General features: G+C 42.2%; 1 protein-coding gene across 2 annotated transcripts in view; it reads left to right on the top strand.

Annotated features, from left to right (window-relative positions):
- The window catches only part of LPAR1 (lysophosphatidic acid receptor 1), a 68,706-nt gene extending 55,055 nt beyond the window's left edge, over positions 1-13,651 (top strand). For both annotated transcript variants that reach the window (XM_041400198.1, XM_041400199.1), the window contains exon 4: positions 12,118-13,651. In XM_041400198.1, coding sequence (XP_041256132.1) covers positions 12,118-12,419 — 302 coding nt within the window. In that variant the 3' untranslated portion in view covers positions 12,420-13,651. The remainder of the gene's footprint in view (positions 1-12,117) is intronic.
- The last annotated feature ends 369 nt before the right edge of the window (positions 13,652-14,020 follow it).

Below are 14,020 nucleotides of genomic sequence, written 5' to 3'. Positions count from 1 at the left end.
AGTAGAGTTCTACCCTGCTGTACATAATGGTGATCTGCTTTTTTACTAGATCAGCTTGGTCTGCATCTTAAAGAGTTGTTTAAACTGTCTTTTCTGTTTTGAAAAGTTCTAGATTGTTTAATTTTCAGCTGGCAAAGATTTTACTTTGGATGCCATGTAAATCCCTCGTCGCTTGAGGACTGAAGTTCATGGCAAACAGAGAGTGCTAAAAAGGAAGTGTTTTGAAGTTCTTGCTGTGCAGAAGCAGCACGTTCACTGGCAGATCCACGGGGAGCAACCCCTGTGTGAGCACAGCCATGAGCTCTGCCCTGGCAGCAGCATCTCTTCTCTGTCACTGTGAGAAATAAGCATTGCCCTTGGGCTGAAGACAGGTGACAGAAGAGAATGATTGTTGTCTTTGACAGCCTCATTAGAGAGGCCAAGAGTTCAGTGGGAGCTCCTGCTCGTGCCCAGCAGCAGAAAACCCACGACAAAGCCAAGCAGCAAGCAAGGCATGCTGCAGAGAAAGCACCAGTGTTAACACCTCTGCTTTTCTTGCATGGTAGATAGCGGCTGGATCTAAACGACCTCTGTCTGGCACTTCTCATGGACACCCCTGAAAGAGATGAAGGTGGCTGGGAGTCAGCCCATTTTCGGCACAGGCAGTTATTTCAGTTTTCCTTTGCTATTCAATTGCTTTTTCATGAGAGTGTGGGAGTAAGGGAACTGAAAGTTAAGAGACTTAGCACCTTTTTTTTTAGACTTCATCATTGTTATCCCTTGTTATATATAGCCAAAACCTATAGCCTTTTATAGGGACACTGGAGCAAACTCTCTGCCAGAGGTCAAAGGAGTCACATCCTCGGAAATACACAGACTGAGTAACCTTCAAAAAAGCATGATAGTGTGCTTTTTTTGTGGTTTCAGAGGCTATTTATATGGCAATCTTTAAGCCAAGCAACCAAGGATATGGTGCTAACATAGTCCAAGGGCTACTCTTGGGTGCTTTTAGGTGCCATACTTTGTTAGCAGAGGTTAAATTTAGAACAGGATAGCAGACTGCCAAAGGTAGAAAACTGTTCCTGTAAGCCAATGGAAACACAAGGATCCGTTTTGTAAGCCGAATCAAGCTCACTTCTCCAATTAATGCAGTGATTTTGGGAAAGCTTAGTCATAAGGGAAAGGGAGAAGTCATAGGGAGAAGACACATAACACTTGTCTAACCCAGGAGCAGCTTTAGTGACTAATCCTCTAAGTGGATGAGACTGGGATGCCCTCATTTGTAGTCATGAGGGTGTAGTTACATACTCAGGGTTTTACACAGTGTGTACTGCTGAGAGAAGGAGCTAGCTGAAGATACTCCTTTTTCCCCCACATAATGCATGGCAATGTGATTCTTGATGATATGACTTGAAAGAGAGGCTAGATTTTATTAGAGTTCTCTTCTGTGTTTGTCTGAAAATTTTAAATCAATCTAGATTCTGATATGGTAAATTATTTTTAAAAAAATTACAGAGAGCTGCCCCTGGAATCCGTCAGCAGCAGTGAAACAGTCCTGTTCACTGAATTTCTCATTTGAAGTATGGGAAATCCTGTTGTTACCACACTGAAATTATAGGCAGCAAGACAGCAAGCATCCTAATGGGGAATCCAGAGAAATCTGTGAGAGCCAAAAGGTAGCTGCATCCCTTTAAACAATGTCTCATGCTCACAGAGTGGAAATGCAGAACAAAACCTATATTTTCTGCCCTAGATACCAGCTTCATCTAGATAATTTTTAACAGGTACATGTAGAATTAAGTGCCAAAACCTAAAATTTACCTTTTTGATAATTGGTAAGTATATACTTACCACAATCAAAACATGGGTGGTTCTTTACTCAGTGCTTCTTCTGTGATGTGCAATGCCACATCTGTCTGCTCCCGTCTGTTTTAGCAGTGCCATTTGTAGGTGTCTCCCTGATGGTCTGATAGCCTGAATAATGTCTGAATTACGCTAACACTGCTTGGGTGGTGAGGTGTGCAGGCAACTCAGGTAATAGTGCCATTCATGTGCAGTCTGTCCAAGGCTGCTTTTGCTCTAAGGCAGTAGTTTGCTTTGTTATATTCAGGTGAGGACTAGAAAGGCTTTTCTAATTTGTCCAAAGGCAGGCAGATTTTTCTGAGCAGATTTATTCTAGAGGGGCATTCCCTTATTCTTAGGGGCTTACCCTGTTGCCCACTTCACTTGGAGCTTGTGCTCTTTGTTTTCTCAGCAAGGCACAGCTGTCAGCATGGATTCTGCTTCTTAAAATCACTTTATTTGACTGATCTTAATGCAGTTCCCTCAAAGGATGTCTACCACAGCTTAACCAGATAGCTATAATCAGATAAATGTTAGTATGGCTATATAAATTAAAAGCACACACAGATTTTGCAGTTGGGGAGAGCTGGTAAAAATTGCTAACACTTTCTCCTACTCAGAGTCTGGTAGTAGCATGTTAGATAAAACAAGTTTTATTCCTATTAAGGGAACCAACAGAGGCTAATATTTTTATTCTAATATTATTAGTTTAATCTTATGCAAGAATCAAGGCAGTCCTTTACATATTAAATTGCATCCAGCCAGGCTTCATTTGGAATCTTGTGTTGCAAATGGAGCTTATCCAAGCATAATACCAGTATCACTTAATGTCCTTAACAACAAAAGAAAATACAATTAAACAATCTCACATAGCAAAGTTGTTTGATATCTGCTAAACATGCTGTATTGTTTGAGCATATCATTCTGACTATGTAGCAGAGTACCACAGAAATTCTATGGATTTCTGTGGAAAAAGTGGGCAGAGCAGGGCTTTCTCACCATGGCTGTGAATTATTTTTCTGTGATTGGAAACTGCAGCTGCTAAAAAAGCAGTGAAACACCCAAGTCCCGAGCACACTAAACATACCTTGCAGAAGCAGGCAGAGGAGAGTCCAGTCTGCAAGCCCTGTAGGGTGCCAGCTGTCCTGCCCTTGCCTCACATGACCTCTTGAGTACGCCTTCACTTCTGCAGAAGCATTTTCATGTTTCAGGAGACCTGGTGAGCTCCAGCTGCCCCACATATAGGACCTGAAAGCCTCACCCAGACCCTTCAGACAGGGTCCTTTTGCTATTCAGGGAGAGGATGTCCCCCACCTGAAGTCCCAAGTCATTCGTATGAACAGGCAGGGCCCCCAAAGAGATTCCTGAGTTTGGACTAGGAGGTGTAAACAGGTTGTCAGGTATGAGATAAAGGTTGTTTATTAGACCCATTAGAGCAGGTTGAGAGAAGGTCCAAGATGATCAGAGGGCTGGAGCAGAGGCTGAGAGCATTGGGCTTGTTCAGTCTGAAGAAGAAATGGCTCTGGGAAGAACTTAAAGCAGCTCTCAGTACCAGAAAGGGGCCTTCAAGAGCACTGAAGTGGACTTTTTACAGGGGCATGGAGAGATAGAACAAGTGGGAATGGCTTTAAGTAGAAAAGGAGAAGATTAAGATTAGAGATTAGGAGGAAATTATTTACTATGAGGGTGATGAGGCACTGGAAAGTTTGCCCAGAGAAGCTGTGGCTGTCCCATCACTGAAAGTGTTCATGGGCAGGGCTCTGAGCAACCTGGTGAAATGGGTGGCATCCCTTCTCACGGTGGGAGTTAGGACTAGATGTTTAAGGTCCCTTCCAACCCAAGCTTTTCTGGGATTCTATGATTCTTGCTTCTAGTTTTCCCTAGACATCTCTTGCCTGCTTTTCTTTGTCCTGAGACCCAGGGAGACCCGTACCAGGAGCCTCTTATCAGCTGGACTTACGTGTTCATTTTCCAGCCAAGCTACAAGCACTGATTTGGGACTGTAAGAGCGTTTGTTTTCAAGTAAGATCATAAAGACTTGTCTAGAACACCAGAAAATTGAAAAGGCACTGAAATTTCCTCTGTGTGTCAGTTTTTTTGGCAACAGAGAAACTCCACGAGGACTACTGTTTGTCTTTACACAGAGATAAATAATCAGATTGCTTTGGCAACAGCTAAGCTTTTATTCAGATGAGCTTCACATATCTTTATGAATTTAGAAATCAGTCGAAATGCTGACCACTGGCATTTAATGACTTCCTGTTTTTGTCTAAAATGCTTTCTATGGATACAAGCCTTAGTTTCTCCCTTTGAAGAGGGGCAGTGCAGTATTTCTCTCCTACAGTTACTACATCAGGAGCAAATTCCATTTTTCTTGTTTTAAGGGATTCAAATGGATACAGACAAATTGCAACAGGATTAAGCTTTTACTTTTATTTTTGGAATGCGTTTTGCACATTCCTCTTTGTAAGTTGTTCTTTAAAACGATTACAAGTATGTTCCGAAAGAGGACTATTCAAACACCTTTGGTTTGCTGATGTCAATTGAGAAACCCTCCTGGTCTCCTCCATTTGCATTAGCACTGGAGCTCTCCTTCAGAGATGTCAGCTGTGGAATACTTGAGGGCGGCTGGTTGAGCTGGCCAAAAACCAGTACACTCGTATGCAAGACTGCAAGCATCAGGTGGGGAATTACATCAAGTGTTAGCCTGGGCTAGAGTTTGGCAAGTACCCATGCAATAAGCAGATCACTTCTGATGGCTTGCTACTGCCCAGTTTCATTTTCTCTTCAGTTAGTTTTATTTTGTTGTTGGTCCTCGCCAGTCTTTTCTTTTTGCTGTTTCACACTGTCAAAGCTTTAGATGCTACAGGGATACAAAAGTGCTTGGAGACCATGTGGTATTGGAAACACCCACAACTGGTGCCAGGCTCTGTGGAAGGATCATCTGGTGGTGTCCGGGTGGGAAGACATGCAGCAGATAGGATCTCCAGAAGGAAAGCCAGGAATCTGAGTGTCCTGCCTCCAGCCCATGCCAGTAAGCACTCGGGGCAGTAAGCACAAGGTGCTGCAGAGAACGAGCTCACAAAGATTCCCACAGCTGGTACTTGGGAGTCTGGCTGAAGGGCAACCTGCTCTTCATCACCTCTGGTCTGGATTTGCAAAGTGAGGCAGGAGGAAAAGATGAAAGTTGTTGGCTCACCCTGAGATAAGGGAAGGTATGATCACTGTGGATGCAGCCCTACGACCACAGCATTTTGTGTCTGCCTGTCTCCATGTTGATCATGCAGTTAGTGATGACAATGGAATTATTGGCTAATGGTTGTTGTCAGCTCCCTGTGTTACACCATTGTGTCTTCAGTTGACCCTTTGTGTAGCAGGCATAGGTGCCAAAGTGTGTCTGATTTAAAATAAAGGCTTTGACCTAAAGATTTAGCCAAGATCCTTGTGTGTTTTTCAACAGGGGCAATGTGGTGATGTGAGTACTGGAAGAGAGCAGGTAGAGCAGAGGCCAGCCTGTAGCAAAGGAGTCTAGGTGCCAGCAGAAGTATCATTGGGAGTCAAGATGGCATGTCCCCCTAGAAAGAGTTTTTTACTTTATTTTTTCTGAAATAAAAAAGGTGATTAGGATTGGTTAGATGAACGGACACACATGAAATACTAAATATTAAAGCCCGGAAAGAGGTGGTGCTAACATACACAGCACCTCACTCTTTGGGGTCAAGGCTTGCTGCTCCTCCCAGCCAGTCAGAGCATAAGCAGAGCCCCAAGGCTGCTTTCATTAAGTCATTTAAGCTGTTAAGTCATTAACATGTTTTAAACCAGAGAAATGTGTGAAGATGGAAGCAGATGGGTTCCTCAGAGAAGGGTGGTCTGCTGACAAAGATAGCCTTGCCTTAAACACCAAAAAATTCTGTGCACCTTCAAAGATGAAGAGAGATGTTTGAAGCAGACACATTCTGAATTTCTGCTGAGAAGAGGAAACACATTTTTGAGCGAGATATAATTTCTCTATTCCTACACAATCTAGCCATTATTTTGTACAAAGTCTGACCAAACTTGCTAGCTGAAATTCCCAAAACAAGATTCAGGAAGAGGTTGAATTGTGCACTTTCATGTAGCTGTGGAAAAGGTAGGAAATGAGGGATCTGATGCAATACTAGCATAACCAGTTTATTCTAAAATCCCTTTACAAACCATAGGTACAGTAGACTGAAAAATCTCTCAAATCTGACAGTTACGGAATTCATGCAGAGTTATTTAATAAAGCTGAGGATGGGGTTTTATCTATAACTTGCACATTTAGAGCTGCTCAGCTCTCGGGAGAATAGAACACGGATCCCTAGGGATGGGGCATATATAGTGTTATGAAAGACAAGCTGGTGGCTTGTATCACCCAGCTCCTTTCATATGCTCTCTAGTTGTGTATTCTCTCTTATGTGCTCACATCCTCTTGCTTCAAATCAGCTTAGAGAAGTATATGTAAGATAGTGTTTCATTAATATTAATGTAGGGGTTTTTTACATTTGCATTGTTTCTCATTTCCTGTTTTACACTGCTATCCCATCTCTCTTACTGGAGATATTTCCTCTTTCTTTTACACACAGCCTCACCAGATGAATGTTTGTCTTGAAACACAAAGGCACCCATAGTACTAAAGTCTCCCAGAGGCATGTTAAAGAAGGCAGCATTTTGCAATAAATCAAAAACTGCAGGAGTGTGCCATGAATCTCTCACTGTTGCAGAATTCGTACAGCTTCCTTAAATAAAGACACCTTGAATAAATAAAGCTGTTCTGAAAGCCCCTTTTTCAACATGGCCCTTCTTACCTGTACCCTGTAGGCAGCTCTCCTCACCTGGGGTATTTTTCAAGGACTTTCCTTCACTGTCATCTTCCTCAAATCTTTTGGAGGCTGTGGATGGAGAGGCAAACCTTTTTTATATAAAGTTCTTCAGAATTTGTCAAGTTTAGCACACAATTATTTAAATCTATTTAGCTGATCCAAATGTGGTAGTCACATTTTATTTCTTCACGTGAAAATTCCATGGGTCAAAGCAAATATTACCCCTATGTTAATTATTTCCAGCAGAAAATGCAAAAAACAACAACAGTGTTTTCATCCACCAAGAACTATTAGCATATATTGTAAGAGTGCTGTGTCAAAAAAGGGAAAAATTAGGTCAGACTAGAATTAGAAGAATCACTCCTACACTCTGTATGTTTACAGCATGGTAAATGCTCTTCATGATTTTTGGCATCTATAATCATTCATTCATTTTCAATTTCATGCTGTCATGTTTGTGTCAGGGGAAAACAATACATAGCTGTAAATAGGCACTATTGCTTGAAGTACTTATCTCTGTTCTTGCTATGCACAAGATAATGCATAGTGTGATAAGGAGGACTATTGATACAGTTTACAGATGGCTAGGACATGAAGAAGTGCAGTTGTGTTGCAGCTGATGAGCTTGCACCTCAGCTAGCATAGCAAGTGGCTTTCCCTGATGAGGGTGGGATTACATCAGAATGTGGAAAATGCCAGGCACTTCTGCAGCCCCTTTTGGCTATGGTTTTGTTAATTAAAACAAATCATTCTCCCAGAGCATTGCTTTTAGCCTGCACCAAGTGCAGAAGGACTCTTCTCCTTGTTGGTATCTGTGATAACAATGATAGCAGTGATGTTCAATGTCCTTTACTCTCTCAGTCACGTTGTCCCAGAGAAAGAGGGGCTGCAGCTGCCTGTCACAAATACCACTCTGAGGACAGCAGATGGACAAGAGTAGGAGGGCAACAGCAGCAGATTATAAATGTTCCTGAAGTTCAATTGGAATGGATCTTTTCTGTCTCTGATATGCTAGTTCCTTATCCTATTCCTGTAATCTTTAAAAAACTGCAAATACAGGAGAGATTTTTTTTTCTTCCCTCTCTCCCTAAAAGAGGCCCTTTCAATATTTTCCCTCTCTGCGTAGACTGAGGAATTTGCAGGGTGAGTGTGAGCCCATGCCAGATATCAGGGTTAACACACAAGATGAATAGAAGAGAGCACATGAAAGGGACACAGTGTGGCTAAGGCAGAGAAGAAGAGTGTTTCAGAATAGGTGTGCATTGACTAGAGCTGCATCCCTCTGGAGCCTCTGAAGGACAGCACTGTATGACTTGGCAGGAGCAAAAGTGCTTCTTTTATTTTGCTCTTTTGAGTTAGAGGAAAACAAATGTTCACAGAATAAACACAGACATAGGCTCTCCAAGGCAAAAGACAAAAAAAGAAAAAAAAAAAAAAAAAAAAAAAGAGGGCTGCTTAGGAAACACTTTGCCTGCTAACACAAGAAGTTTCATGAGTAGCCATCCAGTCTGGTATCCTAGTAATGAGTGACTAGCTCATCAGTGTTTATTCTTGTGTATCTTATTTCTTTTCTGGTGCTGGGTTTTGGAGTTTTCTCTTTTGTTCTTGCACTCACTGATTTTTGTGTGATTTATCATGGCTGGTTTCATATGCCTATTGCCTACAATAGTTTTTCTTGCAATCAAAGCTTGCTGTGAGGCCTTGTCTCACTTACCCAAGGGTTTCCAGCATCCAGCTACCATGGAAACATAATCTGCACTGATGCAACAGACAAGGGTTCAAGACAGATGAGATGTAGTCATATCATGGACCTTGAAAAGCCTCCAGTAGACTTCTACCACAACTCTCCAAGACAGACAATGCACAAGGAGTCGGAGTTTCTTTTCTTACTGGGATGAGAGGTATCACACCTCAGCAGAAAATTAGATTAGGTCATAAATGCTTTTTTGTAACTCATTCCTGCTGGAAGACATGCTTCTCTAGTCTGTAGGGACCTTTCAGTCTTTTAAGATGTGCTATTTCTCTGGTTTCCTAAAGCTTTCCTGTGTAATGGCTAGCCATTCACACCGATGGGCTTTCAGCCTGATTGGCATTTCTTCTTCACCCAGCCCTCTGTGGCCTGAGCCTCAGGACAGACCTTGGCCATGCTCCATGGGAATGTTCCTTCTGCTGCAACTGAAGAGCTCATTTAGCTTCTTGCAGTTCCATCGCCTTTGAAGAGCTGCCAGGGCTAGAGGTAATATCCCAGGGTGCTCTCTGTCCAGGGAACAGTGCTCTTTAGCTGCCCAAAGACATAAAGTCTGCACTTTTTTTCCAAGTACATTGGGCTCGCCCATGCCATGGTATGATTATGGCATGTCCACAAAGGTTCAAGGCACTAAATGCAACAGATCTGCTTTGTATGTCATTGTAATTTAGATTTGACCAAGTTTGTAAAATGTTAAGATGCACCTGGAAATTACTAACACTGTACTTTAGACTGCCCTCAGTTCTGATTCTGAGCAGAAAAACATCAGTATTTTGGTGTGTGCTTAAGGCTTTCCAGTATATGGCAGCAGGAAGTTTTTGGATGTCTCTGGTTTATTAAATGTGGTATTTTTAGATCTTCATTCTTGGTGAAGTCAATTCACAACAGACTTCTGGGAGGGGAAGAATTTAATCTCACTTCCAGCTTCAACAAATATTCTAAGAGGAAAAAAAAATTCAATCCTTGTTTTCCTTGCAGAAAAAGAATTCCATGTTTAATGGATGAAGTTTCCTAAATCTGAAGTATTAAGAGCCTGACATTTATCCTTTCCTCTGTACCTAACTCAAACACATCCTTACCATGAGTGATGCTTCTCAGTATTTTCCAGTGTACCAACAGTAAATAAAAAGTAAGCAAACCTGAGGCATTTTTTGGTCACCATTTGCAAGCACTCATTAAGGTGCCAGAGCCAATAGCATGGGGGGATGTTTTGCTAGGAGCAGAAAGGTGACAACTTGCACCGTGGTGACTTCCTTCCAGAGCTGGGTGGGAAGGTAACTTTTATTTTTATCATTTTTCAGTGTAGCTTGAGCTGCGCAGAGCAATTAGTTGGTTGCTCAACCACAGCCCACTTTTTCTTGAGTGCGGGCAATCAAGCCTCAGCACATAGGTTGTCAGAACCTGTCTGAGATACTGAGGAGCCCAAAGAGCTCAGGAGCTCCATCTGAGACAAGTGTTCAGTGCAGTGATCTGCATGTGGATTTTTTTTCTGGATGACTTTGGGGCTTTCTCAGGAGGAAATTCCAATCTGCCTCACTATAGAGCTTTTTGTTGCTGTTTCTAACATATCAAAAATTATGCCAACAGAATGTTCTGTTGTTCCTTAGCAACAGATTAAAAAAAAAAATTTTGGAAAATTGGAAGCCTTCAATTGCAACTTTGAACAATGCTATGAGAGCTTTCCTGCTAGCTCCATTGTTTCCACATTGGACTTTTCTGCTACAGGCCTGATGAGGATGCTGTCATTGTCTTTTGTCCTTCACTGTAGATCCCATGACTTGCAGTGTTCCCATTTCTGATGTTATTCTCCCAAGGCAGCCTACAGTGAAGAAAATAGATGCTTAAGCTAGAACAAAGTCCATTGCTGCCTTACTAGCTAGGAGGCTGAACACAACATGCACAATTTCAACAGTGAGTGGTTGAATTTGAATTGATGACTTTGTTTCTGCAAAAAGCAGCTCAGCAGAGTTTTCTGTGCAGGGGGAAGATTCCAGGAGCGTGGACAATACTGCAAATAAAGAGATACAGTTTTCTACTCTTATGGCAACAGGTACAAGGAAGGGACAAAAGCCTGTAGTCCTTTGCATGGGTTTCAAATACCCTTTTCTAGGACTACTGGAATCTGAAAGAGCTACAAAAAGACAAACGCTATGAAGTGGGTTCATATGCTTGATGCCACCTCAGCGTGGGAGAGTTTCATCCCCATGCTGTCAAACTGCTGCCAGAGACCCTAACAGAGTCATTTGGTGAAAGAGCTCGATGCTTTAGCCAGGCAGCTGGCAATTCACCGCCCAGCTTCTTTCCATTGGTGAACTTTCTTGGTCAGCAAAGTGATGGGCATTGAGTGGCACCATTAGCTGCAAGAAAACTCAGTTTAGAGATGCTTTTTGGTGTGTAAAAAGCCTCTGTGTGTGGTCTCCTGGTTGCTAACCTTTGTCTGTCACCTGGTGTATATTGCCGGCTTGCAGACCCCTTTGGAAAATCTTCTTCTATTTGATCTAGGTGGGTTTGCTGTCCAAACTGCACAGCTTACAGTTGTCACTGCCAAGCTGGAAATTGCTGGTACCTTCTTGGCAGGCATGGCAGTCTGCCTGGTGTGGGAACTGACTTCGGTGCCAGTACTGCAAGAGACCATCACTGTAATAAAAACGGGAGCAGTACATAAACAAATAAATACCACAGTGACAGGAGAACCAGTTTGAAAACAGCGTTCTCAGCGTAGTGCTGGGAAGTCTTATTGCTGCTGCCCATGCTAATCCTGCTCAGCGATGATAAGACATTGGTTTCCACCTCAGTAAAGCAGCCTGGAAAATCGTGGGAGCCCTGTCTTTGTTCTGACATGACTGGTGTGTAAGGGTTTCCCCAGCAGAGCTTATATTTAAAGCCTCTCTAACCTCCTGTAACTCCTGCAAGGAGTTACAATCTTCCTTTAATTCAGTCCTCCCAATAAAGTACAAAGTATTTGATTTAATTTCTGCATTGAGCTCTGAATTCTGGGCTTTGTTCTCCTCAGAGCTTTGGAAAACAGAGAAAGGAGGGGGGAAGCATTTTAATCGGTGTTAGACTCTGTGGCTTTGACACTATTGAAGCCTGATGAGCCTCTGAATTTTGATTGAATAGAGCCCTAAGAAAAGAAGTAGATCCGTTGAAGGACGGCATTTCAGTGCAAGAAGGATGTGTGTTTAGGACTTTCCATTACATAATGGGGCTGAAATGGGTTAACAAGACCCAGGCTTTCTTTTTCTTGAGAATTGCTGCCTGCACCACTCTTTTTCTATTACTGATGCTTCAGTCACTCATAGAAGGGTTTTCTTTGTTGTTGTTAGTTTGAGAAGTAAATTGCAGTATTGTTTCTCTGATCAAGAGATTGATTATTCAGAGGTCCCTAGCTGAAGGGAAAAAATGTTCCTCATTATCAACTTTAAATGTAAATGTATTCGCCAAGCAGAGTTTCAGATGGTGGGGGGCTGGGCCTGGGGCTTGGGGGTGTGCCTTGCTCTTTTGATGTGCTGCTCATAACCACTTACAGATCTTTGAATGGCATCCCTCTCATCGGGTCAGTGAAAAGAGACTGTGGGAACAATGCTCCTGAAAGAGAAAATTAACCGTTGCTGCTTCTGTCTGGATGGTTCTTGTCATATTTTGACGAGTAATGGTACATAAGTATATTTGTAGACTTTGTGGTTTTTCCATTCTTTCTCTTTTTAGGTGCTTTCATAATCTGCTGGACCCCAGGATTAGTCTTGCTGCTCCTCGATGTTTGCTGTCCCCAGTGCAACGTCCTGGCCTATGAAAAATTCTTCCTTCTCCTGGCAGAGTTCAACTCTGCCATGAACCCCATCATCTACTCCTACCGGGACAAGGAGATGAGCACTACGTTCAAGCAGATCCTGTGCTGCCAGCGCAGCGAGAGCGCCAATGGCCCCACTGAAGGCTCGGACCGGTCAGCCTCCTCCCTCAACCACACCATCTTGGCTGGCGTCCACAGCAACGACCACTCCGTGGTGTGAAGCCACAGCCAGCCGCCTCACCGACAAAGAGCAGCGGGCGACGCTCGGGCGGGGCAGGTGCGTGGCCCCAGGGAAGGTAACCCACTCACGTTTTCTCAAACACTAATGGACTACAAGTGCATCTTTTCCGGGGGCCTGACGTGCCAGCGCAGACTGCCCTGTCCACAGGATTGGCCATGCTGCAAAGCCTTTGATTTCTACTTTGAAAAAGTAGAAAGTAGTTGCTTTGCAGAAGAGGCCATCAATAACCACGGAAAGCCTTGCTGAGACTTTGTTGGACTTTGCTGCATCTTGGTGCCAGTCTGAATCAACTCTGATTAATTAAGCTTATACCTGCTTCACTGCATTTACATGTAGCCACTTAGTATTTTTAAAAAGGGAGTAAAGGGGATAAAACTATGCCTATCATTTAATAGACATGTAATATGTATCACCATCAGCATGCTTGTGATGAACATTTTCTGTGCAGGGAGTAAAACTGTGCTCTAGTCTTTGTATCCTTAGCCACACTGTCATAACTACAGTAAAAAGAAAAGTATTTTTTCCTAACACAGGCAACAGGAAGATGAGGGAAACTGACTCTTCTTACCTTCATTACTGGTGTTAGAGAATGCATGTTCTGTGTGTATGCAGATTGTTTTAATTATGAAAAAAAAAAAAGCTCTTTGTAAAGTCTGCCGGAAAGTAGAAAAACATAGACTGTATTCCAGTGTTTGTTTAGATTATGAAATAAACAGTACTTTAGTCACAATGTATATAAGGTTCTTCTTTGAAGTACAGTATGAAATTTGTAACATGTGAGGGGTACCAAGTTTTTTATGGATAGGTTCTTAAAGTAGGACACATCCCTAAGGCTCTTAAAGGGCTACAGTCAGGTTGGTAGATTGCAAAAACTGTATTTATGGCATATTCTTGGAATGCTTTTCTTGTTCATGGCAAAAAACATTTCTAATGGCGAAAAAGAAAAGGTATGTTTTTATGGAACCTTTCTGGTAATTGAAAACAAAACACCTGCTGCATTTTTGCACTGAGAAGTATTTGTAGGGTACCATTCAAATTATGCCTCCTTCATTTCAAAAGCGGTGGGCTACTAAGAACCAAGGCACAATTTTATTTTGTAAAGTCGACACTTTGCAAGATAGTAATCCATTGCAAATGGCTGGACTATATTACAGAGCCATACATGTACACTGTTATAAATGCCTAAGCTAACAGGTGGTTTTTTCATATGAGACTGTTTTGAAGAGAAATGTCACTCATGTGAATATCAGTTACCAAGAATCACTGATAGTAAACAAAACTCATCAAGAGAGGTAAATCTAGGCAAAGGTGGGACCTTGCTGATAAAAAACTTGGGACTTCTGTCCAGGAAACTGTGTGTTCTCCTAACAATGCAAAATATATCAACAGTAAATTCCTGGCACTGTTCTTTTCATAATTTGTCTCTATAACAAAAAGAAAAAATACAAAAAAAGGGAAAGAAACAAAAAAAAAAGTCAAGAAAAAAACCCCACACTAACAAAAAAATAACCCCTCAAAACAAAACAAAAAACCCAGAGATATATATATCCTTCATTGTACCATACTGGAATGTAACTTAA

Source organism: Onychostruthus taczanowskii, unplaced genomic scaffold, assembly GCF_017590055.1.
Source record: "Onychostruthus taczanowskii isolate IOZ18803 unplaced genomic scaffold, ASM1759005v1 scaffold174, whole genome shotgun sequence".
NCBI lineage: Eukaryota > Metazoa > Chordata > Aves > Passeriformes > Passeridae > Onychostruthus > Onychostruthus taczanowskii.
Note: the sequence above shows the minus strand (reverse complement) of the source record. Positions and strands in the feature narration are given on the sequence as shown.